Below are 27,236 nucleotides of genomic sequence, written 5' to 3' on the forward strand. Positions count from 1 at the left end.
GGTGAAATACGTGTTATGCCAGTCTCTATCAGTTCTTTGTCACAACATCCTTTCTAGCACTTCGTCATCAGTGATGGTGTCTCTCCAAGTGATGCTTGGGAGCTGATGTAGGCAACACTGATTTGACATTCCATTTGACATCTATGCTGTTCTCTTCCATATCCCATTGACATACATTGGGTTGGTACAACAATGAATTTTCCAAAGAGACTGCAGTAAACACCAGCATACCAGCCTTCCCAGTAGTGATCATTTCCAGAAAAAAAATAATGTAAGTGTAGCTGGGATCTGTAGTCTTTTCACTGGTAAATATTGTACTTTTGAAGGAAAGTTTTTTTTGTTTTAAGGAAATCTGATTATTAGTAAAGCCAGGAGCATCGTATTTATTTTCTTGCATGGAATGTGGGTATTGTTGACATTTGTCACCCATTCCTAATTGCCCTTGAACTGAATGGTTTGCTAGGCCTTTCAGAGGACAATTGAGACTCAGTCACATTGCTGTGGGTGTGGAGTCACCTGTAGGCCAGACCCAGGTAAATTTCCTTCCCTGAAGGGCATTAAAGAACCAGATGGAATTTTACAATTCACCTTGGTTACATGGTTACCATTAAACCAGCATTTAACTTCTGATTGCATTCAAAATTCTCCATCTGCCAATATAGTATTTGAATCCATGTAACTAGAACATTCACTTGGGCCTCTTGATTACTAGTCCAGTGACATGACCATGAAGCCTCCAACTCTCGTCAGCAGAATAACCAAACATACTCCTTTCTTTTCTCCAACAGACGTTAGTAAAGAGGTCAGAATTCAGCCAGATACTCCGGTCCCATTGAGTCAACGAACTGAGACAATCTTACAGTCTCCTGGTGCAAGTTTAACAACCAGGGCCTCTCCCATATCGGAACATCATCAGAAGAGGTTCGCAACACGCTGCCTGGACCTCAACGGCGATTTGCTACATTCAGGAGCTGCTTGCTTACCAGGTATCCTGCATCCCAGTCAAAATATCAGCATCAAATGTAAAAGCAAGGACACCTTAGGAGCTGAATCTTCTGACAGCGATTGGACCCTGTCACTGGGCAATATGGTGATAAGAGACCATACATGTGGCCACTGCTGTTGGCGCTGCCCCGATTGGAAAATTGCCTGCAGTCTAGCCGTCCAATTAGCTCAGGGTTTCCAGGACAGGCAGAGGTGGACCTTCAGCTGGTGTGTAGGCCTGCTACCTCTCTATAAAATTCCAGTTGGTGTGTAGGCCTGCTACCTCTCTATAAAATTCCAATTTTTCAAAAAAAAATTCCGTTGGTTATATACCTCCATTATGTGTAGCAGCCAAATAACCTAAACACCAATTAATTGGAAAATAGACACACTTGTACAAAATGGCAGCTCATTGAGATGGCCCAGCCACAACTGCATGAGAATCTGAAAAACTGTTTTGTTCTGCATATATTGGAAAAGCCTCATCCTTGGAGATGATTGCAGCTGTTAAGAAGTTGCTCATTCTGTAACTGCATATACACATATACACATGTTTTATGCATACAAGAAATATAATTGGTAAAATATGATATTAAGCATGTGTCAAAGTGATTTTATAAGAAAGCTGGATGTCTGGTGTAGCATGAATGTATTACGTGACTTCACATTCTTTTCTGATCTTTCCAGGAAGCAGAGATAAAGCAGGGAGAGCTGTGTTACAAGTCTGCAGTGATAACAGGTTTTTGCAGAGTCAAACCTGCACCAGTGATGACCTTGCCAGGCTCCTCCTGTACTTGTACAACATTCCCAGGTGAAACTTTCCTTGGTTGTTGTTGCTTGACGACAGAAAGACTTTGCAATCTCAGAGGGAGCGCACATTTTTCAGCTCTTACTTCACTTCGGAGAAAATCAAGCCCGACTCTATTGCATCAGCAGACTGATGTGTTTAGTAGTAGGAAAGTTACATCCAGTCATAACAGCGTTGGCCAGCCAAAAAAATAAATGCAGTTTCGCTCAGACTTGGCTGGATTGTTCAGACCAGGCAGGAAGTGAGGTTTATTTGACAAGACTCGGTCTTGGCTTGTTTAGATACTTGCTTTAAAAAGAAAGTCCTGTGGTTCAAGAGGTTTGGTGCTGAAACAATGGGAACCTCAAAAGTGAGGCATATTCTCACTAGCAGTATTAACTTCAAACTCAACATCTTCAGTCCTCAGTTGTAAAAAATTGAGTAGTGGAAGCATAATGGAAACGTTACGAGACTAATAATTCAGAAACTTGGACTTGTGCTCCGGAGACATGAGTTTAAAACCTATTATAGCAGTTTAGGGAATTTAAATACAATCTATAGTAAAAAAAGAAACTAATCTCACCATTGAAACTCATAAAACTACTAGATTGTTGTAAAAAAAGCCATATGATCTGTGTATGTACTGTGTGGAAGAAAATTTGTCATCCTTTCCGAGTCTGGCATATGTATATAAGGCTTGCTATTAACTACCATGGGGAATAACTGAACCCACTTGGATAAAGCACTGGGGCTCACAAGGGCAAGAGAATCTCATCAGTAGACTTTCATTGATTAGAAAAATAGATTGGTAGCTGACTGCTGACTGCCCTGCCTAAGTCCTGAAGAACATAGCTGCTAGTCTGAGCTTGTGATAGTCTGGGTGCAGTAATCAATAAAAGGGAGTAACCAATGTGGTCTCAACTTCACCGACCTTGTTGATGTGACCTTGTCTTCATCAATGGCACAACTACCCACTGTTAAATAGGATAGATTAAGAACAGATCATGCAGCTCTATGTTGGACATGTGTGAGAGGCTGTGGGCTATCAGCTGCAGCAGAATTCCATTAAGCCACAATTTATTACCTCATGGTGCAGCATATCCTCCACTTTAGCATTGCTGCTGTTTCGGGAGAGCAAGCCTGGCAGCACTTTCCAAACCTGTACACTCTACCACTGAGAAGGACAAGGGCAGCAAATGCATGGGGACATCAGCATCCACAAATTCCACTCCAAACCACTCACCATTGTCACATAGAAATACAGCACGATTCCTCCACTCGCACCAGGTCAAAATCCTGAAACTTCCTCCATAACTGTACCTATATCCTAAACACTGCAATGACTCAAAAATGTCTTTAGCCAAGATGCACTACTTTAAAATAACAAGCTGCCTATATACTGAATATGATTTCTGGGTATGGTAGACAATCAGAACAATACTGGACTGTCAATGGTAGGGTGAAGTTCTGTTATGCAATTGACTTTGACTTATTTACTGTCAAAATAATGCAGAAAACTGGTAAAGTTGCATTCATCGTAGTGTCCAAATTTTATTTTGTGTCCTTCTGGTATCCTGTTCTAAAGATGTGTTATCTCATCAATTGTATGTGGAATAGAAGCATATAGGAATCAACACTAACTGTTTAGTACTGCCACCTACTGAGAATAAAGCTATCATTTTGAATGTACTTAGGAAGTAAAGACAGACATGAATTTTATCCTCTTAGCAGCCTTGGGATATTGCAAAACACTTTGAAAACAACTAAGTGTAGTCCCTACTGGTAATGAAGAGAATGTAACAGCCAAGTTCCAGTGATGTGACAATAATGATCCGATCATGTGTTCTAGGGATATTAGTTGAAGGTTAAGTATTGGCCAGGGCATAGGCAGAATTTCCTTACCTTTCTTTGAAATTGTGCCCAAGATACTTTTATACCTCATCTGAAAGAGACACCTCCAATCACATAGCAATTGCATAGTACTGCACTGAAGTGTCAGTCTCGATTTTGTAAGTTACATTGCTGGAGTGGGATTTGAAATGAACCTTCCACTGTAGAGACATGAGAAATGCCAGACCATTAAGTTGCTTCCCATCATTCAAAGCTAGTTTTCAGCAGCCAGCAATTATTGTCTTATATATAGTTTATGGGCATTGATAGTGCTGACACTGTTTTCTATTCTAATCAACCTCGATTGCTTTGAATATAGTAATGACCATTTTCCATAAATCACTGCAGTCTCAGGTGATAATGTTGCTACAACAGTATTAGGTGGGGAATTAGAGAATTTTGACACAAGAGGTATAGTTATAAATGCATATCAAGATGTTCTGAAGATGATTTAGTTCTCCTTATATTATTCATTTTGCTCATTTATGCTTTCGAAATACCCCATCTGGAACTAATGGTTAAAAATACTGTCAGTTATAATGTTAATGGCTGACAAAAAGAGTGGAAATTTCTCATATTAATTGTGAAGTGAACAAATTCCAGCTGGAATTCCCTGACATTTATTTGGAAACTGTACCTTAGTTTTGTTGTTTGGACATCCACAGCTAATAATTCCAGTGATTATAAATCGTTATTGAAAGCAGAAATGCTAACTTGATTGCACAACAAAGATTCTTTAACTTTATTCTTAATGTTTCTTCTCCCAGGAAAGAAGTTCAAGATCTGGGATTAACAATCGTTATAGATGCCAGGAGGCGCCCACCGCATGTTGCATTATTTAAAGCTTTAGGATTGCTCCAGGTGAACATGGATAGATATTTGTTATGAAATGATTGCAATGTAATTTTAGAGACTAGCTGTTCCTTCCTATTGTTGTTAGCAACAAACAATTAGCATTAGACAGCAAAAGAATCATCCATATATCCAGATGCACTAACGTTAAGTGTAACACAATGAATACTTTTTCCAGCTCTCCCAGAAACCATTTGATATCCTGCCCAGAGCAGTTTGAAGAAAACTAATCTGGAGAATTCCTCTCTGACTCTTTTTAGATGATGGAAACTAGTCCAAGAGATCAATCTGGCCCTGATTTAGGTTACAGGAAGCTTGCCTTTTGCATGAGGTGATTTTCAATCCAGTCAGAAATTTTCATGAAGGATTTCAGGGATCTCTGTTCACTGCAAGTCCTATTCTACAGGCTCCTTATTCTCTGGGTAAAGAAAAAAGCACCTCCTTCAAACAAACTTGGATCTCCCTTTACACCATTTGGTATTGTGATCCTTGATTCTCCATGGAAACGATACAGCAGATAGGAGGGCATTTAGCTTATCTTGTCCAAATGCCCTTTCTAATCCCATCTTCCTGCACACAGCCCATAGCCCTGAAGCTTACAGTACTGCAGGTATTTTTGTGTCACTGTCTCCAACATCAACTCAGATACCAAATTCCAGACACCCTCTGTGTAAAAAAGGTTTTTCCTCATGTCCCCTCTAATCATTTCACCACTTAGCTTGAATCTGTGACCCCTGGTTTTTGAACTCTCTGTCAAGGGAAACAGCTTCCTCCTCTCTACCCTATGTCTACACATCCCAATTTTGTATACCTCAATCATGTTGTCCCTTAGACTTCTCTGTTTCTAATCTATTTGAAATAATTTCACATCCAATAGTCTTACCTCTTTTTTATCTTATAAATTCAAATTAAACCATAACTTCTAACTGGAAACATCATTTATCTAAATTGGAAGTTGTCTACAGTAGGGTGTGTGATGCAGTCTGCTTTGACACATTGACATAGCAGTTGTCACCAAAGTTTCCTTCTCTAATCTCTTAATTCACTTTCCCACGTTATCAATTTCAAGGTATTATTAGCAATATATTTATCTTATATAGAGCAAAAACAATTTACAGATAGGCCCTAAGTTTAAATCTCTCCCATCCCACCTTATTATTCCAGTCAGTCTCCTAAACTACCTCCAGTTCCAATCCCTATTCCAGCCTGTTCCACTTGCATGCAACAGATGACTAATACATCAAATCGGGCAAACTATGTAACGACACAGAAAACTGACAGAGAGGAAGAAATCAGGAGAACAGGAAGAGTAGTGGAAGGGAAAAGATATAAGGAAGGAACATGAGAAAGTAAACAGAGGATTGGGAGAAAGGAACGTAGAAATGAAAAGAAAGAAAGGGCTGAATTTTATAGACAAGGGTGCAAAGGCTGTGGTCAGAGAGGTGATGAAAGGTTTGTGCCTCTAAATGTTATGTTTGTTTGTCAGCACCAACCTGTCTCAAGGCGCATTTTCCAAGATGGGGACCTTCCATCTTCAATTGTTAACTAATTTATTAAGGAGAGTTAATGGTTGATTAAGAACTATCGCCAGTGTCCAGCTAGAATTTTCTAGTCAACCTGCATACTTCACAAGGCATTGGAGGCTAGTCCAGCACCACAACAAGAGGGCCAGCACTTCAGGCAGAATTTGAAGTTCTCATTGCCTACGTGGCCACACCTTGATCCATGGCCTGCCCCATGGATCCTTTAACAATAGTGACCTGACTACTGACAGTCATTATTAGTTTAAAATTTATATATGTTACAGAGAGAGAGGTGCTCTCTGTCTCTCTCTTTCACTGTCACTCTCATTCTCTGTTTCTCTCTCTCTTTTACCTGAACTGCAGGTAAGTCGAGGAAGAAGACTGTGTGATAAGTCTACAGTAGATTCTGTCTGTTTTGCTTTTTATTAATTAAAACAGAAGATATATACAATAACTCCACAGAGGCTGGTATCCTTTTATTTACACAAGAGCAGTCCTTGACTATAGCACTACGCCATACAGAATCAGGCACCAGAGTGGTAGTATCCCTGAATCTCATCCTTTTTATCTGTCAGCTAGGGTTCCCTGATTGGATCAGATTTAAAGCCCCAATCAGGGAACTCATATTCTGTGAGGTCTAGCTGGCTGACTTTGTTACAATCCCTGCAGTATGTCAGGTAGGTGCCATTGTGACTGAGTCCTCTTTAAGGTCCATGTGGAAGGTGATTCAAATCCACACAGTAAAAATGATCCTTTCCAATTTAAAAAAATAATTCAGCAGTTACAATAGGTCCACTCAAATGGGAGGTGTGTTTAATTACCATGTTATCCTGGAAATGTGATATTGTTTCTCGGTCTCAACTGATTAATTACTTTCTGGTTCAAATCTGCAGGACTTTGCTCCCCATTCCATTCATTGTGTGCTGATACTGACAGAGAAGGAGACAACTCTCAAACTGGAGAAATATCCAAGAATATCTGTAAGTGCCATTGAAACTGCTCAGGAAATCCAAGTGGAATGTGTTACCGAAGGCAAACACAAAATGCAATCCAAAACTCTTTTTTGCTGACCTAGATCTCCTCCCCTTCTCTAGTGACCAGGAATTATCGCCTAGTCTGTCTCTTTCAACTTTGTTTCTTAAGTGAAGAAACAAAATTTTTACTTGTCAACTGTTTGCTTGGCAGTTCTTAATGGTCATTTTACAGATGGGTCACTTTATAAAAAAAACAAATTTATTGATTTTTCTACCCAGTATGTTTTCTCTACACCTTAATTTTGTTTTCGAAATTAACCTGAACCAACCGTATTAATACTTTGCCTACAAGAGCGGTTCGGTGGTTAAGAGTTCTCCTGCGACTAACTCACATTCTGACTCCTCAAAAGCATGTCTTCTACCTGCAGGGCACAACTCAGAAATTTCATGAAATACTTTCCACATGCCTAGTTGAGTGTAAAACTTGGCAAAACTCGAGAAACTCAACACCATCCGAATCAAAGCAGTCCACTTGATAACAGCCCAACCACTACATTAAACCCATTCATGCCCTCCACACTATCACACAATGGTAACAGTATGTACAAGATGCCCTGCAATGACTTGTCAAGGCTCCTTCAACAGCACTTTCCAAACCTGTGACACCTACCTCCTAGGACAAGAACACATACAAGCGCTCTCTCACATATCATCTTGATATTGACATTCCATTAGTGTTGCTGGCAAAAAGTGGTAATTCTCTTGCTAATATCTCCAAGGATGTACCTACATGGTATGTACTGCAGTGCTTCAAGAAGGCAGCTGATGAACACCTTCCCAAGGGCAATTTCAGATGGATATCAGATATTGATCTTTCTGGTGATGTGCACATCCCGTAAAAGACAAAATAAAACTAAAACAAAAATAGATTCAATTGAGTAAGCTGCACCTTAATGACCCTTTATACATACTGTTCATTTCCACGGAAAAGCACACTATCCCTACTTTTGAAATCAGGCAATTGTAGAATGTTAAGAGCATAGAGAATTCGGAGTAGGTCACTTATTCAGATGTAGTAAATCTCTATTTATCTATTGACATGCATTTATAGCCTTGCTAAAAGATTTGTGTGTTTTATTATTTTAGATTTTTATAAAACATAAACACGTTATGATTGAACTCAAATGAATGAAAAGAACAACTGCAGTTGTAGTCTCCTATGTCTATAACCCCTCGTGTTCTTTTCATTAATTTGATGAAATCTCAAGGTTTGTCAAATTGACTATTTTGCACGTAGGGCTAAATACAAACAATGCTCCTAGCCAGGGAAATCTAGCCCAGGGAACCAATCTTTGCAGGATAAAAGTCTTAACTAAAGGAAAGATGAATTACGTTCTTCAATTTGTAACTACACTTTTACATGTATAACATGAAATATATGCTGTATCTTTTCTTTTGTTTTATCAGATGGAAGTTTTGACTTCTTTGAAAGCCCTGAATAAGTTCATTGACAACAACCAGCTGACTGAGAACCTGGAAGGGACATTACCCTACAACCACTCTGAGTGGATTCAGTTCCGTATGGTCAGTAATACATCATAAAAATACTTCACAAAAATGTATATTGCGTTCCATTTTGTATTCCTATCAATAATCTCAAAATTTCACATGTTTGATATTTATAAATGTTAGATGTGTTTCATTTCCATTGGTTGCACCTCTTTAGAATTCCTACAGTGTGTAAACAGGCCCTTTGCCCCATCAAGTCCACACTGACCCTTTGAATACACACCCACCCAGACCCATTCCCCTACATTTACTCCAGACCAATGCACCTAACCTACAGATTCATGAACAGTAAGGGCAATTTAGCATAGCCAATTCACCGTTGGGCATCAGGAAGAAACTGGAGCAAGCCCACGCAGACATGGGAGAATGTTCAAACTCCACACAAGCAGTTGCCCAAGGCTCGAATTGAACCCAGGTCCCCAGTACTGTGAGGCAACAGTGCTAACCACTGAGCTATCATGCTACCCTAGATGTGAAACCTTATTGTTAGCTTCATAATGTGGTTGAATATGTATCTCTGATGACACTTCTCATCTACTTGGCTATTTCATCCAAGTTGGGCTTGCATTGAGTCGGTTGGTTAAGGTCAAAAAGGGTCTGGGGAGAGTACATCAGGGTTGTGCATTGTAAAATGCACAAAATCAGGCAGAATCATATTTTTGGGACAGCTGGAAGATGACATTTGTACAATTGGTTCATGGGATGTGGAAGACATAAGCAAGGTTGCATTTATTTTCCATTCCTCATTGTTGCTGTGGGTCTTTCCATTTGAAACACTGCAACCCTTAATGTGGCGTACACAAAGGTACTGGGTAGACAATTCCATAGTTCTGACTCAGTGAACTAAGCTGGTGTGTGACCTAAATGGGAGCATGGAGCTTCTAATATTCCTCTATAACTTTGTTACTCTGGCCTTGGTGATAGATATTGGAAAAGAGGCAAGTGCTTTTGAACAAACCATGGTGATTTGCTGCTTGAACGTTCCGTTGATCACACATACTGCAGACATCAGTGCAATAATCATGTTGAGTCCAGAGACAGGGAATTAGTTAAGCACACTGCTTTGTTCTGAATGTTATCAAGCATTTGAGTGTTATCACTGCTTTTAAAAAGTGAAAACACATGCCTCACGAGAGCTTTGTAGGTGAGAGGCTGAAAGAGTTTGAGCTGAGCTGCTCATAGCAGTGCACGTAATTTTGTCCTGCACTTACAATTGAGGTGTAGGTATGGACAGTCCAGCTTAGTTGCTGTTGACCCTTTTGTGGGTGCCAATCCTTCAAAAGTAAGTTAACTTGTCATGGGTTACATTGCAGCTGTGGCATCTTGCTGTGTGGAAATTTGCCATCCATTTGCTTTCAGAACAACAATGCTTATAGCTCACAAACAATTTGTTGTTTGAGGAGCATTTTGGAACAGCCTGAGGATATGAAAGAAACTATATGTAATTTGTAATTATGGTTACCAGAGTAATGAGGCAAGATACAAAGCCTCAGGGAATTGTCTGATTACATGGTAGGCTTTATTGCCGAACCACATTATTTCTGAACCTACAATTCACTCGAACAAAATTTTCAATCAGTAACTGTCCTGGGAAATGTCACTAAAGTGAAAAGGCTTCACTGACAGAGTTTTTAAAAAATCTTCGAAAAGTCAGTTTTTCCGACTGTTCGTGTTTGTCGAGGACTTTGACACGTATGTGCAGAGAGTCACAAGGGAATATCATATTGTGGCAATAACAGAGACTTGGCTCACAAAAGGCATGAAACAAAGATGAATTCAGGTGGCTGGATTTTTCTTCTTTTTAGTGTCTGCTCAGTGAATGGCAGAGAGCGCACTCACTGTCCAATTAAAGTTGATGGGTGGGCTCCTGAGATTAGGAGGAACAGGAGGACACCCACCAGCAAGACACATTGGCAGTTCCCCCATTGAAGGTGGAAATTGTCGATGCATGTGGGGCAGAGAGAGCAGAAGCCTCCACTTTGAGGAGCCTTCCAAACATGACTTAAAAACTCACAAATTGAAAGAGTTTAACAGCTGGGCAGGCCATCCTGAAGGAGGGCTAATCTCTGCCCACAGGGTAGGCTGCAGCTGTAAATGTAGCCATTGTGATTTAGTGACAGAGGTGAGGGGGTGGGGTAGGATGTTTCCAAAAACAAACCATCACTGGAGCACTTGCACCCCACAATCAGTCACTGCCACTCAGTGGTTCTGCTTTGGCCACCACAGGCAACATGCTGTTGTTTGGGAAATCTGAGTTGGTGTCCATCGAGGTCTTAATGGACGCCTTAAGTACCCTTTATTGGCTATCCACAGCCTGTAGGTAGGTAACATTTCGGTCTTCATCTTAAAGTTTTAAACTTGGCTCAGGTTGGAAAGCATGTGACCAGATTGTCATTCCAGTTGGCTGCAGGAATCTCTAGAGCCAGCCCTCTAGCCTTGGCCTCAATAAACTTTGGAAATCCAGCCCAAATTGATAAGCAAACACAGAGAGGAAAGAAAGGCAAATTACAGTGCGGGAGAAAGTGGATGATCTGGAAGAGTCAAGGACCGAATCTATTTGGAGAAAGAGAGGACTGCAGATGCTGGAGATCAGAGCCAAAAGGTGTGCTGCTGGAAAAGCACAGACGGTCAGGCAGCATCTGAGGAGCAGGAGAATCGACGTTTCGAGCATAAGTTCCTCGTCAGGAATGAGGGGGTGGCCCAAGGTAGCTGAGAGATAAATGGAAGGGGGTGGGGGTGGGGGTGGGGGTGAAGATAGCTGGGAATACAATAGGTAGATGGAGGTTGTGAGGGTAACAGTGATAGGTCGGAAAGGATGAAGGGCTTATGCTCACAACGTCGACTCGTACCCTAGATGCTGCCTGACCAGCTCTCCTTTTCCAGCACTACACTTTTCGACACTGAATCTCTTTGGTTAGAATCAAGAAAGAAGAGTTATCTTTATACCATTATGTGTATGTTCGAAGCCCCCAGAAAGTTGTAAAAGCTACAGAGTAATGACGTTGGGAGACTTTAATTATCCTAATGCAGACTGGGTTAGAAATCTTCTAAACGGAAGGGAAACAGTTTCTTAAGTGCATTCAGCTGAATTTTATTAATCAATATGTTTTTGTCTCAAATTCTGGATTCATGAGTTATGTCAAGTGGATCAAGTATCTGTAGGGGAACATTTCATCATGAACTTTAGGTTACTTATGGAATCAGGCAAGGAGCAACCTGGAGTATAAATACTTAATTGTAGATGGAAAATGTCAGTGGGATGGCAACTGAGCTGACCTGGGAAACCTGGAATCAAAGACAGTAAAGGAGCAAATGGATGCCATTGGAAACTATTACTTCATTAATAAGGATAATAACATTCAAGGCATATGTTACAAAATTAATGCAACTTTGAGCAAAATACCGAACACCCAGGTTGTCTTCCTATTCTGTGGTTTTTATAGATACGTATGTAATGTATATAAATCTTAATTTGAAAGCTTGATTTAAAGGGTGCAATAACAGACTGTGGATGAGTAGTCCAGAGGCCTGGACAGATGGTCTGGAGATATGAGCTCAGATTCATAAGGATGTGATAGCACTGGAAAGGTGCAGAGAAGGTTTACCAGGATTTTGCCATGGCTGGAGAGTTTTGGTTATGAGGAGAGATTGGACAGCCTGGCATTGTTTTCCTTGGAGCAGAAGAGATAGAGCAGAGGGGGGGGGGACATGATTTGGATGCATACAATAAAAAGGGACACAGACAGGAAGAAACAGTTCCCCTTGGTGGAGGGATCAGTGACCAGGGGAAGGGGCAGGAGGTTTAGAGGGGATGTGAGGAAAGTTCTTTTTCACTCTGAGTATGGTGGAAATCTGGAACTCACTGCCTGTAAGTAGTGGTAGAGGCAGAACCCCTCATGCTTGAAGAAGTATTGAGATATACATCTGTGGTGTCAAGGCACACATAGCTATGGGACCAGTGCTGGAGAATGGGAATGGAATACTTAGGTGGTCGTTTATAATCAGCACATACTTGATAGGCTGAAGGGGGCAAACATTTTGATCTCCATGACTCTATGTGCCACTCGGGAAGCATTCTTTCAATAGGGAAACCAAAGCCTGATCTCCCTGGGTATCAAGGAGATACAAACAAAATGAAAGGGAAAGTAAAAGAGGCAAAGAAGGAGTTTGAGAAAAAGGCTTACAGCCGGTATAAAATGGAATCTAAAATCCATTTAAATAATAAAAGAGTGTTAAGAAGAGGGGTTGGTGCAAATAAGAATGGAAAAGAGACATATGCATGGAGGCAGCAGGAAAGGTTGAGGTACAAAAGGAGTATTTTGCCTCTGTCTTTACCAAGGAAGGAGATTCTGCTCAAATCATGTTGAAAGTGGAGATACTGGATGGGTGCACAATTAATGAAGTGTAGATCTTTAGATTAGATTCCCTACAGCATGGAAACAGGCCCTTCGGCCCAACACGTACACATCGACCCTCCAAAGAGTAACCCACCCAGACCCATTCCCCTACATTCACACCTGACGAATGCACCTAACACTGTGGGCAATTTAGCATGGCCAATTCACCTGACCCACACATTTTTGGATTGTGGGAGGAAACCGGAGCACCCGGAGGAAACCCACGCAGACTCGGGGAGAATATGCAAACTCCACACAGTCGCCCGAGGCAGGAATTGAACCCAGGTCCCTGGCGCTGTGAGGCAGTAGTGCTAACCACTGAGCCACCATGCTGCCCCTTAGAGAAACTAGTTTCATTCACAGTTGTAAAGTCAATGGGAGCCGAAGCGATACATCGAAGAATGTTGAGGGGATTAAGGGTGAAAATTGCAGAGGCAATGGCAACAGTCTTCTCATCCTCCTCAGGTTGTAGCAGAGGGACTGAGGAATAGCAAATGTTAGACCATTGCTCAAAGGGATGGAAGGATAACCCAGCAACTCAAAGGCCATCAGCTGAAACTCAGTGGTGGGAAAACTTTTATGAATGATAATCCTGGTCACAATTCACAGTCATTTGGACAAGTGTAAACTTACGAAGGAAATTCAACACAGATTTATTGCAGGCAAATTGTATTCAAGCATTTTGGAGTTTTTTTGATAAATAAACTAAGATGATTGATGATGGAAATGCAGCTGGTGTACATGGACTTGCAAAGGGCAGTAATAAAGTGATACATAACAGATTTATTGATGAAGTTGAAGCACATTAGCTAAAGATGACAGTGACAGAAAACAGCGGTTGACAGTTGTTTTATCAGATAAAAGCAAGGTATTCAGTAGGCATTTTTATGCAAGTAATTACGATTTGGAATATAATGCAGGAGAGTGTGAACAGGTAAATTCAGTTGTGGCCTTTGAAAGGTGATCAGAGAAGCACTCAAAGAAAGAAATATTTTGAGGCTAAGGAGAAAGGGTTGGAGAGTGAGACCAGCAGAGAGCTAGAATAGACAAGAAGTGCTGAATGCCCCCCTTCTGTGCTGTAACCACTAAAACGCAAAATGTTGTAGAGTCTGATAGAAAGATTCTTGGGATAGAAATCGTTATATGTTCTACCTGCAGCAGGATCTTGAAAATCTGAGCAGGTCTGAGCAGAGTTATGAGGCTGTGGAATGTGTGACAGGAGTTAATGATTATAACAGTGACTGTATCAGTGTTCAAAGAATAGGTTAGCCAAGTAGTTGAAGGAACATGTGATAAAGGGATATGGGAATACAGTGGATGCTTGCAATCAGGCCAACTGCTGGCTTGGAAAATAAGCACCAATCTTGGTTTTGCTGAGTGGTCTGTTTCTGCATTATAAGTCTATAAAAGGTAGATTTCTTAAAGTTTATTTTGCGTCATAAACTAGCTTATAATGTTACAAATTAAAGCTAGAATCTATACATATTACTGAGCATGCTTTTTCAGATGAATTGTTCTGTATTCGACAGGAGATACAGTTGCAACAGTTTGCTGATAATTGCTAGTGAACCACATCATGAGTAAATTACAATTTTACAGTATTGAATCTTCAATATAATGATGCCAGATGTTGCCATTCCATCATACTGAGTGCAACAGTTTGCATGAATAAATGTTTATTGAATCAAATAGCTACAGGGTAATGGTTTTAATAGAGCTCTTTTAATTAATACCAGTACAATACCTTCAGTAATGCAGCCTTGGTGTCAAAGGCTTCAGTATGACAGTGCCAGATGTTGCTATTTCATCGTGTTGAATGCAATACAATTCGTATGAATACACATGCCGTGGAAAATATATCATTGCTGGCTCCCCCTTCTTCACTCATATTAAGATTCTTCATTGTGATGAAAGATTTAAACACCAGGGGACATGGAAATATAACTATGAAGTTAGGACTAGAAATAACCTTTTCAAATAAGCAGGTAAAATATGAACATGAGTTAACAGAATTTAAGGAACTTAAGGGAACCACTCATCTCTTGTCTAGTCAATTTGATTTCCTGGATGAGTTTTAATTGCTTGAGAAGTATTTTCTGGTCTTTTCCTCCTGTCATTGTCCCTATTTTTCAGTTTATTCCACTGCACCCATTAGCAATGTTCCAGTGCTTACCATTGATCAAAACTGAACTGGACTCGTCATATAAATACTGCAGATACAAGAACAAGTCAGAAACTAGGAACCTTGCGTTGAGTATTTCACTTCCCAAATCTCCTAAGTCTGTTCATAAGTCATAAGGCATAAGTCAGAAGTGTGTGATGGAATACTCCTCTCTTGCCTGGATGGGCGCAAGTCCAACAACAATCAAAAAGTTTGACACCATCCAGAGCAAAGTAGCTCACTAGGTTGGCAACACATCCACAAACATCCACCTCTTCCATCACTGATGGTCAGTAGCAGCAGTGTGTACCATCTACAAGACGCACTGCAGTGATTTGTCAAGGCTCCTTAAACAGCATCTTCCAAACCGAGGGCCACTTCATCTAGAAGGACAAGGGCATTAGATACAGCACCACCTGAAATTTCCTCTCCAAGCCACTCGCCATCCTGATTTGGAAATGACATCACTGTTGCTTCAGTGTCACTAGATCAATCTCCTGCAACTCCTTTTCTCACGGCATTCTGGGTCAACCTACAGCACACTGCAGCAGTTCAAAAAGGCAGCCATGACCTTGTCAAGGGCAACCAGGAATGAGCAATAATGCTGGTCCAGCCAGTGTTGCCCACATCTCATAAGTGAACAAAGAAAATAGGAGGTTACTTTCCTGTTGGGGTTGGGAGGAAGGCAAGGCTTTGAAGAGTTTATTCATAATACAACAGAGATTGAGAGTGTGGGGCTGGATTGATGAGCGAGATTGTTATCTGCCCATCATTTTGTTTTTCAATGTTGATATTTAGGAAAAAATAGGGAAAAGAAAACTTAAGGAGTAAGGCCATTTGACCAGTTGTCACTCAACCTCCAGTCATCTGACCCACTTGTTACAGCAGCAGACTAATTCCGATGGTACTGAATGTCCAAGTAAAGTTCACTTTCACGTTTTAAACATTCATCTTTGAGCAGAAAAATTTCTTTTCAAGCATCTGTTTTCAAACCACTTCAGTCCCATTTCAATCTAATCTCTTGGCCCTACTTTCTCAAACTTGTAGTAATCTTGTGGTCTTGTCTATCCTAACCGATAGATATTTAATACTTCAGTAAGATCTCCCTTAGTCACCCTTAAGCTCCTCTAATCTTACTTTATATTTCAATCCCTTTTCATTTGGAAACAGTTTTATTGCTCTTTCTGGCATGTTACCATAATTCAACACTATTCCCAGTGTGGTCTGACCAGCGCATTAAAGTGTTCCAGTATAACTTCATTGTCCTACTCTATAATCCAGTCACATCGTCATGAACCTGAAAGTGATGAGGAAGCCGTCAATCTCAAATCCCTTATTAAATCTCTCTCTGTAAATTGACTTCCATTTAATGTATTTTTAAGATAAGCATGTTTTGGACAATGTGCAATACTTACCAGTGTTACATTTTCCAGTTATAGTGTTGCCAGCAAATTTCATAAATCTGCCTTTCAGTTTTGGTATACAGATATTTAATGTGGATGAGAATTAACAGAGATTTAGTTCTAACTGTAGTGGAATTCCACTCAGCATCCACCTCCCTGGAGTTTCTTGTTGTCTTGGGTTCCCTGAATTTTTGATCAGCAAATTCTAATCCAGTTTTAGTTGGCACAGAATAGTCAGAGGCTAATTTACTGGAGCTGTGCAGTGCTATTAGGCTATAGCATTGAAGACATCACATTCTAGCACCTTTAAACTTTCATTCATGGAGTGTGGTCTTCACAGAAGGGGCCAGCATTCATTGGCCATTGCTATTTGCCCTTGAGTAGGTATTGAGCTGAACTCTTGAACCATTGCAGTCGTTTTGGTGTGTGTCCACCCACAAAGCTGCCAGTGAGGAAGTTGTATAATTTTCATCCAGTGACAATGAAGAAACGGTGACATATTTCCAGGTCAGGCCAGTGCATAATGTGGAGGGGAACTTGCAGGTTATCACATTCCCATGTATCTGCTGTCTTCGTCCTTTAAGATGGGTCATGGTGCTGTTTAAGGAGTATTTTTGTGTGTATTTGGTGAATGGTGAATCACTGCAGTCCATGGCTTATTAAACGCCAGTGATGAGAATTTGTTGATGTGATGCCAATCAACTGGGTAGCTTTTTCCTGGATGGTGTCAGACTTGTTGAGTGTTGTTGGAACTGAACTAACCCAGGTGAGTGGGGAGTATTCTGACTTGTGTCTTGATTGTTGCAGACAGACTTTAGGTAATCAATTGACCTACTTGTTGCAGTTTTCCTAGCTTCTGTTCTGTTATTATGTTTATATGGCTAGTCCAGTTCAGCTTCTGCTCAATGGTAATCTTCAGGATGTTGATAGTGCGGGATACAAGGTTGGTAATACCATTAAATGTCATGGAGCAGTAACCAGATTATCTCATTGAAAATGCTCACTGACTGATAATTGTGTGATGTGAACATTACTTGCCATTTGTCAGCCCAAACCTGGAAATTGTCCAGGTCTTGCTGAATTTGGACATGAACTGCTTCAGTATCTGAGGAGTTGCAAATGGTGCTGAATATTGTGCAACCATCAGTGAACATTCCCATTGTGACTTAATGATGGAGGGAAGGCCGTTGATGAAGCAGCTGAAGGTGGTTGGGTCTAGGACACTCACTACCCTGAGGAACTCCTGCAGAGATGTCCTGGGATGACTGGTCTCCAACAACCACAACAATCTTCCTTTGTGCCAGGTGTAACTCCAATCAGTAGAAGGTTATACTTGTACCTGCATCCACTACTTCCTCCAGAAGTTCATTACACATTCAAACCAATTTTTTGTGTGAAGAAAAAAATTGCCCCTCGTGTCTTTTTAAAATCTCTTTCCTCTCACTTTAAAAATATGTCCCTAGTCTTGAAATCCCCCACCGTAGGGAAAAACACCTGTCATTCATCTTACCTATAACCCTCATGATTTTATAAACCTCTATAAGGTCACCTCTCAACCTCTTATGCTCCAGTGAAAAAAGGTCCCTGCCTAACCAGCCTCCCCTTATAACTTATACTCTCCACTCCCAGCAACATCCTGGTAAATCTCTTCTGAACCCACTCCAGCAAAATAATAGCCTTCCTGTAACAGGGTGACCAGAACTGCACACAGTACTCCAGAAGAGACCTCACCAACATCCTGTACAACCTCAACATAACATTCCAACTCCTGTACTCAAAAGTCTGAGCAATGAGGGCAAATGTGCAAAACTCCTCCTTAACCACTCTATCTATATGTGATGCAAACTCCAAAGTATTATGTACCTGAACCCCTAAGTCTGTCTGTTCTACAACATTACCCAAGGCCTTACTTTTAATTGTATAAGTGCTGCCCTTGTTTGTTTTACCAAAATGCAATATCTCGCATTTATCTAAATTAAACTCTATTTGCCACTCTTCAGTTCTATTTATATCATCCAGTTAGTTGAAAAAATAGCTTCCTACCCATTGAAGTTCTGCTTGAAGAGGCTGCCTTGCCTTTAAAGGGGTGACAAGTTCTCAGTCGCAGTGGCACCACCAAGAACTGTGGCCACTACTGGAACTGCAGAAAGCTGCAGACCAGAGGCATCAGTGAATTATGGAGGAGATGAAGGGTCTGTGGGTCAGTGAGAGGAGCGATGACCATTGGGAGAGCAGTGGACAGCCGTTGCTGCTGATTGGACCTCTCAGAGACACAGAATATCTGATGAGAAGGGCAGTCTAAGTTTGTAGGGCAGATGCCAGGGTAGGATGGTATGTGTTGTTGTGCCATCCAGCTTTGATAAATGACCAGGGATGGAGACCTCAGTTGGTCTAAGGGTAAGAAGCTGCCCACCGCCTACCTCCCCACTTTTCAACCAGAATTTCACCTCATGGGATTGGAATGTAGAAACAAGATCTTGGTCTGAGAAACCACGTGCCAAAAGGGCGATTATAAGGAAAAAATTCCCCGGTTTATGCAATCGATTATTTAGAAATAATTGTTTTTTAGCTTTTTGTTCTTCCATGTGTCGATCCAGTTTTAAACTTTGGGAAGCCTATTGCAAATGTACAGAAAAGTTAATTCTGATTTTCCTTTTAAAGTGACAGTAAGGGGTTTCTGCCACCAGGTGTCAGTCTTATACAGTGTAATACTGTGATGAGCAATTGAACCTTGGGGATATGTTGGAGCAAATAATGACACCTCCAGGGGAAATAAGTTGCATTTATATCACACCTTTCACATCCTCATGAGTCCCGAACTGCTTAAGAGCCCATGCAAATCGATTATAATGTAGTTACTGTTGTAATGCAAGAAACGCAACAGTAAACCTTTGCTCTGCAGGGCCTACCCAGTAGCAAGGAGACAAATGGAACTATTCTCCTGAAGGCTGAGGGATGAATGTTCACCAAGAAGATGTCTGCTCTTGGAAATCTTTCCCATGAGCAGAAAGACATTCAGTTTATCATTTCATCTGAGACCTCAGTGCGGTATTACAGTGCTTCACTGATGTGTTTCTGCCTATGAAATGGGACCTAATCCATGACTGTCTGACAATGATGGGGTATCTTCCCCAACAGAACTTCAGCCTGTCAGGTTCTCTCAAAATCCTCGGCCTCTGCTGCCGTTCCCCTGCTGCAACCGAAATTTCAGCAGGAAAGTCACTCTAAAGGGACAATCCCACCACCCCTTTCTAAAATGGCTTAAAGACATTCCAGTACAACAGGGGAATTAACATGGTGCCAAAGAATAGAAAGTGTCAGCCCACAATTTCATTCGACTATAACCAGGAAAAGCTTTGCATTTCTCTGTAAAATGCCTTTAATGATGTTTTAAGAGATTTTTAGATAAGATGTCATTGGAATTTTATGTTTGGTTTCAGTGAGTAACATTTGTGAAGGCTATATATTTAACACAAATTGTACATTTTATGTTATTGCAGAAACATGATTCATTTGTTACAAATTGCAGAGAAGTTTCCACTTTGTTGCTGGACACCATTCAAACGTTTGAATCGAACAAACCTGGAAACAGTGAACAGGTACACCAACAATAAAACACATTAAAACAGACTATGAACATGATAGAAAAGAGTCCTTGGAAACAGTGACATGACTACAAGGCTCTAAGAAAGATTCACATGTATTCCTGACATATGCTTCAAGTCTGGTATTGCCAAATAATAATTGCATCTAATTTGAAGGCTGTGTTAATTGATAAAAATGACTCAAAAAGTCAAACTACTGCTTTCATTTATACTTCACTAATGTAGTGATTGACTGCCCAGCCACAGGTAAATAATTTCAGAGTCAGGTTGGTATGAATCTGGCAGTGCAATGCTGGTGAAATGTCCACTTTCTTTCTGAGAGAGAAAGTTGCTGATCATCTGTTTTCACCATCTGAGCCTCGTCGACAAGTGTGGTGCTGGAAAAGCACAGCCGGTCAGGCAGCACCTGAGGAGCAGGAGAATCAACGTTTCGGGCAAAAGCCCTTCATCAGGAGCTTATGCCTGAAACATCGACTCTCCTGCTCCTCGGATGCTACCTGACCTGCTGCGCTTTTCCAGCATCACACTTTTCGACTCTGATCTCCAGCATCTGCGGTCTTCACTTTCCCCTAACCAACTAATTGCTTGGGGAGAAACCTGATTTTATTGGATCAGTTCCTCTTTATAATAACTGTCTGCTTTTCAGTTCCTGTGGTTTCAAAACAGTACCTGTCTACTTGGTTGAACATTGGCTTCATTTTCTGAAATTGAGCATTTCAAAGCACTGGCCAACCTTGTATTAAAAGTTCAGTCATGCAGTGGTAATGTCCCTACCACTGAGCAGGATGGTGGGTTCAAGTTTAGATGAGGATGGCGGTTTCCTTCCTTAAAGGACATCCGTGAACCAGTTGAGTTTTTATGACTGGATGATACTTTCATGGTCACCATTACTGAAGCAAAATGTGGCAACAAGTGTTGGCACAGGCTTGGAGGGCTGAATGGCCTGTTCCTGTTGTTTGTTCTAACTTTCAGTTCCAAGTTTCTGGGTAATAGTTAAATTTAAATTCTACCAACTGATATATGGTCTTTGATTTTGTGGTATTTGAACATTAAGCCTGAACCTCTGGATTATTGTCCAGTAACATTATGATTACATCACTGCACCTAAATATCAAACCTGTAACTCTTCTTTCTTCTATGATCACACATTAGGTCCTTCCCTATGTATATTTCCAATTTGAATTATTCTCTCACCGGGTGACAATAGGAAAAAGAAGGGGAGAAAGATGAAGCCCCCGTGCAAGATAAGAAATAAACTTCTTACATTGCCTATTGGACAAATAAGATAATAAGACATAGGAGCAGAAGGAGGTTATTCAGCCCCTCGAGTCTGCTCTGCCATTTAATGAGATCATCTCCTCCACCATAATCCTTAACACCAGTGTCCCAAGAAGGCTGCGTACTCAGCACCACACTACACTCCTGATACACTCACAACCGTGAGGCCAGTTTCCGCCCCAACTCCATTTACAAGGTTGCTGACAACACCGCCATTGTAGGTGGGATCTCAAACAGCAATGAGTGCAGGAAAGAGATTGTGCTTAGTGGCACAGTGTAAAGACAACAATTTCTCCACCAACTCAGCAAAATGAAGGAGTTGGTCATTGGCTTCAGGAAGTGGAGTGGAGAGCACGGAGCTGCCTGCATCGATGGAGCTGTGGAGGAGATGTTGGAGGGTGCCTGGGAGTGATGATGATCACCAACAATCTGTCCTGATCCACCCGCATCGGCACAATGGTCAGGAAAGAATGACAATGCCTCTACTTTCTCAGGAGGCTAAGGAAATTCAGCATTTCCACAAGGACACTTACCAATATTTATAGATATGCCATAGAAAACATCCTAGCTGGATGCATCACAACGTGGTTTGGCACCTGCTTTTCCCAAGACTGGACAAAATGACAGAATTGTGAATACAGCCCAGTCCAATAGGCAAAGCAGCCTCACCACCATTGACTCCATCTATACTTCCCGCTGCCTCAGGGAAGCAACCAACATAATCAAAGACCCCTCCCACCCTCGTTATACTCCCCGACACTCTCTTCCATTGGGCAGAATAGAGTCAGAGAGTCCTAGAGATATACAGCATAGAAACAGACCCTTTGGTCCAGCTCTTTCATGCCAATCAGATATCCCAACCTAATCTATTCCCATTTGCTAGCATTAGGCCCATATCCCTCTAAACCCTTCCTATTTATGTATCCATCCAGATGCCTTTTGCATGTTGTAAATGTACCAGCGTCCACCACTTCCTCTGGCAGCTCATTCAATACCCGCACCAACCTCTGCATGAAAGTGTTGCTCCTTAGGTGCCTTTTAAATTTTTCCCCCCTCACCCTAAACCTATGCACTCTAGTTTTGGACTCCCTTACCCTGGGAAAAAAGACCTTAGCTATTCTCCCTATCCATGCTCACCATGATTTTATAAACCTCTATGAGGTGACCCCTCAGCCTCTGACCCTCCAGGGAAAGCAGCCCCAGCCTATTCAGCCTCTTCCTATGGCTCAAATCCTCCAACATCCTTGTAAAGCTTTTCTGAATCCTTTCAAATTGCACAATATCCTTTCTATGGTAGGGAGACTAGAATTGCACGCAGTATTCCAATAGTAATCTAACCAACGTCCCATACAGCCACAACATGACCTTCCAACTCCTATACTCAATGCACTGACCAATAAAAGTAAGTGTACGAAACACCTTCTTCACTGAGATATGAAAGTTTGAATACACATATTCACAGATTCAAGAACGGCTTCTTACCCATTGTAATCAGAGGTGGACCTCTCAAACATTAATTCCAATATCTCTATCTGCACCTTCTCTGCAGCTGGTAACACTGTATTCTGCACTCTGTTCTGTTACCATGATGCATTTTGTAAGTACAATCTGCCTGTAGAGCATGCAAAACAGCTCTTTTCACTGTTTCTCAGTACATGCAGCAGTGATAAATCAATCAACCAATCACGACTGATCTGATAAACTTTCCTGCCTTTCCCCCATAACCTATGATTCTTTTACTGATTAAAAGCTGTTTATCTCAGTCTTGAGTTCATTGAATGACCCAGCTGAAATAGCCCACAGCTATAAAGCATTCCACCGATTCACCAATTGATGCCAGGTCATATTTTGCAAGTGCAAATGGAATTGTGTAACTGTGTGGTGACAATTGCATTGACGAAGTGTCTGAATTGTCTTTTGCCAGGCCTGCAGTGTTTCCATATACTATTTATTCCGATTGTAAACGGGATGTTGAAAGTACATTTTGGGTTTGTGACAACTTCTTTTCTGCAGCTGCAATTTTGATTTTTATTATTTTCTGCTTAAAGGAGGTTACTCACTGCATAGGTAAGCACAAACTGATGATGAAACATGTTCTACAAGATGCCCGATTGGTCACCCTGCAGTTGGAAGGTGGAGCAATTCTTGCTAGACTGAAAAAAGAGGAATCTCGATTCAGCTCCTCTGAGGACTACAGGTGAAAGCTCACATGTGTTTAATTCCAATATTTTAAAAGAGTTTGCTGATTTTAATTTTTACGAAAAGCCTTTATTGTATTGATATCAATATCAACTGCATAATCATTATTTATAAATAAATAGTTTCAAACAATGAATACGCTGCGATGGTTGCAAATTGTACACAATTGTGTCAACCATCAATTCTAATACTTGTTCACCTCTGACTTTGGTGAGTTGCACCAATTTCACCAAAGAATTGATGTGAAAATCTGATTTCTTGTTTATGAATTCCACCACAACCCCAACCACTCTCCTTCTTTAGTCTCTGTGCCTCAGAAGAAGCTCACTCCCTCTACTGTTCTTACTCCAACCTACTATGTATCCATCAACTTTCATCTGCATCATCAGTGAGGTCAATATGGCCCAGCAATTTGGGATTTTTATCCATTCATTCACGAGGTGAGAGCATCACTGGCTGGTCCAACATTTATTGTCCTTCCCTAATTGCCCAGAGGGCAGTTAAGAGTCAATCACATTGCTGAGGGTCTGGAGGCACATGTAGGCTACACCACATATGGATGAGACTTTCCTTCCCCAAAGGGCATCGATGAACCAGATGGGCTTTTCCAACAATCGGCAATGGATTTATGATCATCATTAGAGTCTTACTTCCACATTTTTATTGAATTCAAATTCCATCATCTGCAGTGACAGGATTCGAACCCAGGTCCCCATGTCATTATCCAGGTCTCTGGATTAGCAGTCCAGTGATAATACCACTACACCATCTCCTCCACATTCCCTTCCTTAACTTTCCCACCTCATTCAATCCCCTCCTGATTTCGAAAGCCTCTGCAAATTCCAAAACTACCTTGATTCATTTTCACTAATTTTGCCTTCATTTCATGGGGCCATTTTGTTTGGTAAGGTGGTTGGCGCCTGGCTAAGGCTTTGTTCAGGTACACCAGTAAAATTTAAATACCAAGGCAAATGCTTCAGATGCTAGACATCCAAAGCAAACACAGAGAATGCTGGAGAAATTCAGCAGGTCTGGCAGCAGAGAGAAACAGAGTTAATGTTTCAAGTCTGGTAAATCTCTTCTTCAGAACAGATGTTGCAGTAGTTCCACAGTTGGACTCAAAATGTTATTTGTTTCTCTCTCCACGGATGCTGCCTGTTGCTCCAGCATTCTCTACATTTGACCAAGATTAACTTTATTTTTAGAGTGTTAATCTGCCTGTGATTTCTCCTAATTCATTCAAAACCTGTTGGGCACTTAGTGGTGCTCATGTCCTGTTACTTCTCTGGATATCTTTTAAGTGCTCACATGACCTTCCCAGTTAGTTCTGTCTGACTGAATCATCCACTGTGGTGCTGATCAGTCTCTGTCTTTCTCATGTGTTCACTCCTAGTGAGCTGTTAAGTCATGCCAGTACTCTTGCTTTAAGAGAAAAGGATTGACATTAGACACTTGGCTTTGCTCCCATATATACTTGGTTCTGAAAGCAGCACACTGAATAGGCCAGATGGTAGCACGAAGGAAGTTGAATGTCTCCACTTCACAGTTCTGTGTCTTAGCATTCCCTGGCTCTGTCTGTGAGAACAGTAACAGTAAGCAGCCAATGTTTACCCCAGGCACATTATTTTGGAGAGTGCCACCATACAGATAGTGAGATAGATATGGAGAAGTGCATCACCATTCTTCTGCCATTTTCCTTTCTACATATCATATTAGGATCAACATCTCAGAGAGGTGTGACTCCTAACAGTGTCAGAAGAGTAGAATTTTAATGTTGAAACGTCTAGATGAGAAACTGCATACATTTCCAATTATCTTAGAACTGTATAACTTAACCTCTACCCTTTTACTGGAGTGATGAAGAATGGTTCTGATCTCTTGATGGGAGGTGACAAGCAACTTAATCACGGGTCAAAGGTTATAAGCTATAATGATTAATTTGGGTTGACTGAGAAGTGACCAAGAATCTAACATGAAAAAGATGGCTTGAGGTAAAACACAATCAAAACAGGTGGTCATCGACTTGGTCAGTTACACTCCAGGTTACAATCCTTTTCTTTGAAGTGCACACTCTAGCCTTTCTGTCCTTTAGCTGAGAAACATTGGCTAGTAACTACTTCAGGGTAACACTGGTGACAACCCAGAAGATTGCTGGTTGGCACAATGACCATGACACCTGACCTTTGCTGTGAAGGGATGGAGGTTGTGGTGGGGTGGGGGATGGGGAGTGCACCCCAGGGCACTGACGTAAATCATCACGTGTAGTCACTCGTATGCCCATTCTGTCTTGATTGTGTTGTATGCAAACAGTAGCTTCTCTAATCTTTGACCCATGATTAAATTACTTATCACCTTCCGTCAAGCTTTCAGGGCCCATAACCACTCCCCTTCACTAGAGTTAAAGGGGAGAGCTATGAGATTATAAATTCTATTTGATTTCAACCACTGATTAAAGACAGTTTGTTCAGAACAAGTGGTTATTTTTTATGTACAAAAGCCTGGCAAGTATTTTTTTTTAACCTGAGTTCATCTGTCAGGTAAATTGGGGATTGATTTCTTTTTTAACATTTGTGATGACTCTGTGAGTAATTGGATTGATTATTTGTTTTTATTCTTATTTGTTGTAATTATGCGATAAATTTACAAGGTTTAAAGCTTCTCAGTTGTATGAGTTAAAATGGTTCCTTCTGTTTATTTGAAGGGACACCATTGATGCAGTGACATCACTGTACAATAAGGTGGAGGAGCATGTCCACACTCTCGTAATGAGGTCCAATCAGTGTCTGCAGCATCTAGAGTTCTTACAGGATTTGCGGAGACTGGAGGATAAATTCAAACAGGTTTGGGTTTAGCTATTCATTAGCACTTTGGAGTAAGGGTATGTTTTTTTTCACTATATTGCTGTAAATGTGATTTATCACATTGAAGAAAGATGATTGATTCAATGGCCTAAGGGAGTACAGCAGATGTAGTGGTTTTAGATTTTCAGAAAACATTTGATGAAGCACCTTATCAAACACTTGTGAGGGGTTTGACCCAGCAGCGATGAGGAGTTTGGTGCAATTTAACATGGGGAATTATGCTGCATCTTGAGGAAAAGCTAGAAATTTAATGAAAAGATGCCTGTAGTATTTCTTGAACTGAGAAGCCAAAGAACTAAATTACACAATTCCGTGAACAAAGGAAAGGAAGTCAGGCATTTGAAAGTGAAACCCAGCACAGTCACAGAAAAAGCCAAAAATAAGTTAGGCTTTATAATTAGGTTCTTGCATATAAATGCAAAAATGCAATGATAGATTAATAACATGCAAAGGTTAGGCACAGAGATTGTGTGCATTTTGAGACAAATGACTGTAAAAGGTATATTACTATCTTCAAGAAATACAACAAGACTTATTGAGATTTTAGGAAATATATAAATGGAATCATAGAATCCCTCCAGTGTGGCAGCAAGCTATTCGTCCCATTGAACCCATACCAAACCTTCCAAAGAACATCCTACCCAGACCTATACTCCCCTACCCTGCACCTCTCTGGACACTATGAGCAATTTAGCATGGCTAATCCACCCCAAACTTGCACATTTTGTGGGATGAAATCAGGGGACCCGGAGT

The 27,236-nt window shown here is 40.9% G+C and overlaps 1 protein-coding gene across 3 annotated transcripts in view; it reads left to right on the forward strand.

Annotated features, from left to right (window-relative positions):
- Window positions 1–27,236, forward strand: part of LOC140463174 (pleckstrin homology domain-containing family G member 4B-like) — a 185,899-nt gene that overhangs the window by 112,944 nt on the left and 45,719 nt on the right. For all 3 annotated transcript variants that reach the window (XM_072556954.1, XM_072556953.1, XM_072556955.1), the window contains exons 4-11: window positions 789–986; window positions 1,672–1,795; window positions 4,429–4,522; window positions 6,930–7,016; window positions 8,478–8,594; window positions 20,041–20,139; window positions 23,472–23,620; window positions 26,324–26,462. In XM_072556954.1, coding sequence (XP_072413055.1) covers window positions 789–986; window positions 1,672–1,795; window positions 4,429–4,522; window positions 6,930–7,016; window positions 8,478–8,594; window positions 20,041–20,139; window positions 23,472–23,620; window positions 26,324–26,462 — 1,007 coding nt within the window. The remainder of the gene's footprint in view (window positions 1–788; window positions 987–1,671; window positions 1,796–4,428; window positions 4,523–6,929; window positions 7,017–8,477; window positions 8,595–20,040; window positions 20,140–23,471; window positions 23,621–26,323; window positions 26,463–27,236) is intronic.

Source organism: Chiloscyllium punctatum, chromosome 37 (genome assembly GCF_047496795.1).
Source record: "Chiloscyllium punctatum isolate Juve2018m chromosome 37, sChiPun1.3, whole genome shotgun sequence".
Lineage (NCBI taxonomy): Eukaryota > Metazoa > Chordata > Chondrichthyes > Orectolobiformes > Hemiscylliidae > Chiloscyllium > Chiloscyllium punctatum.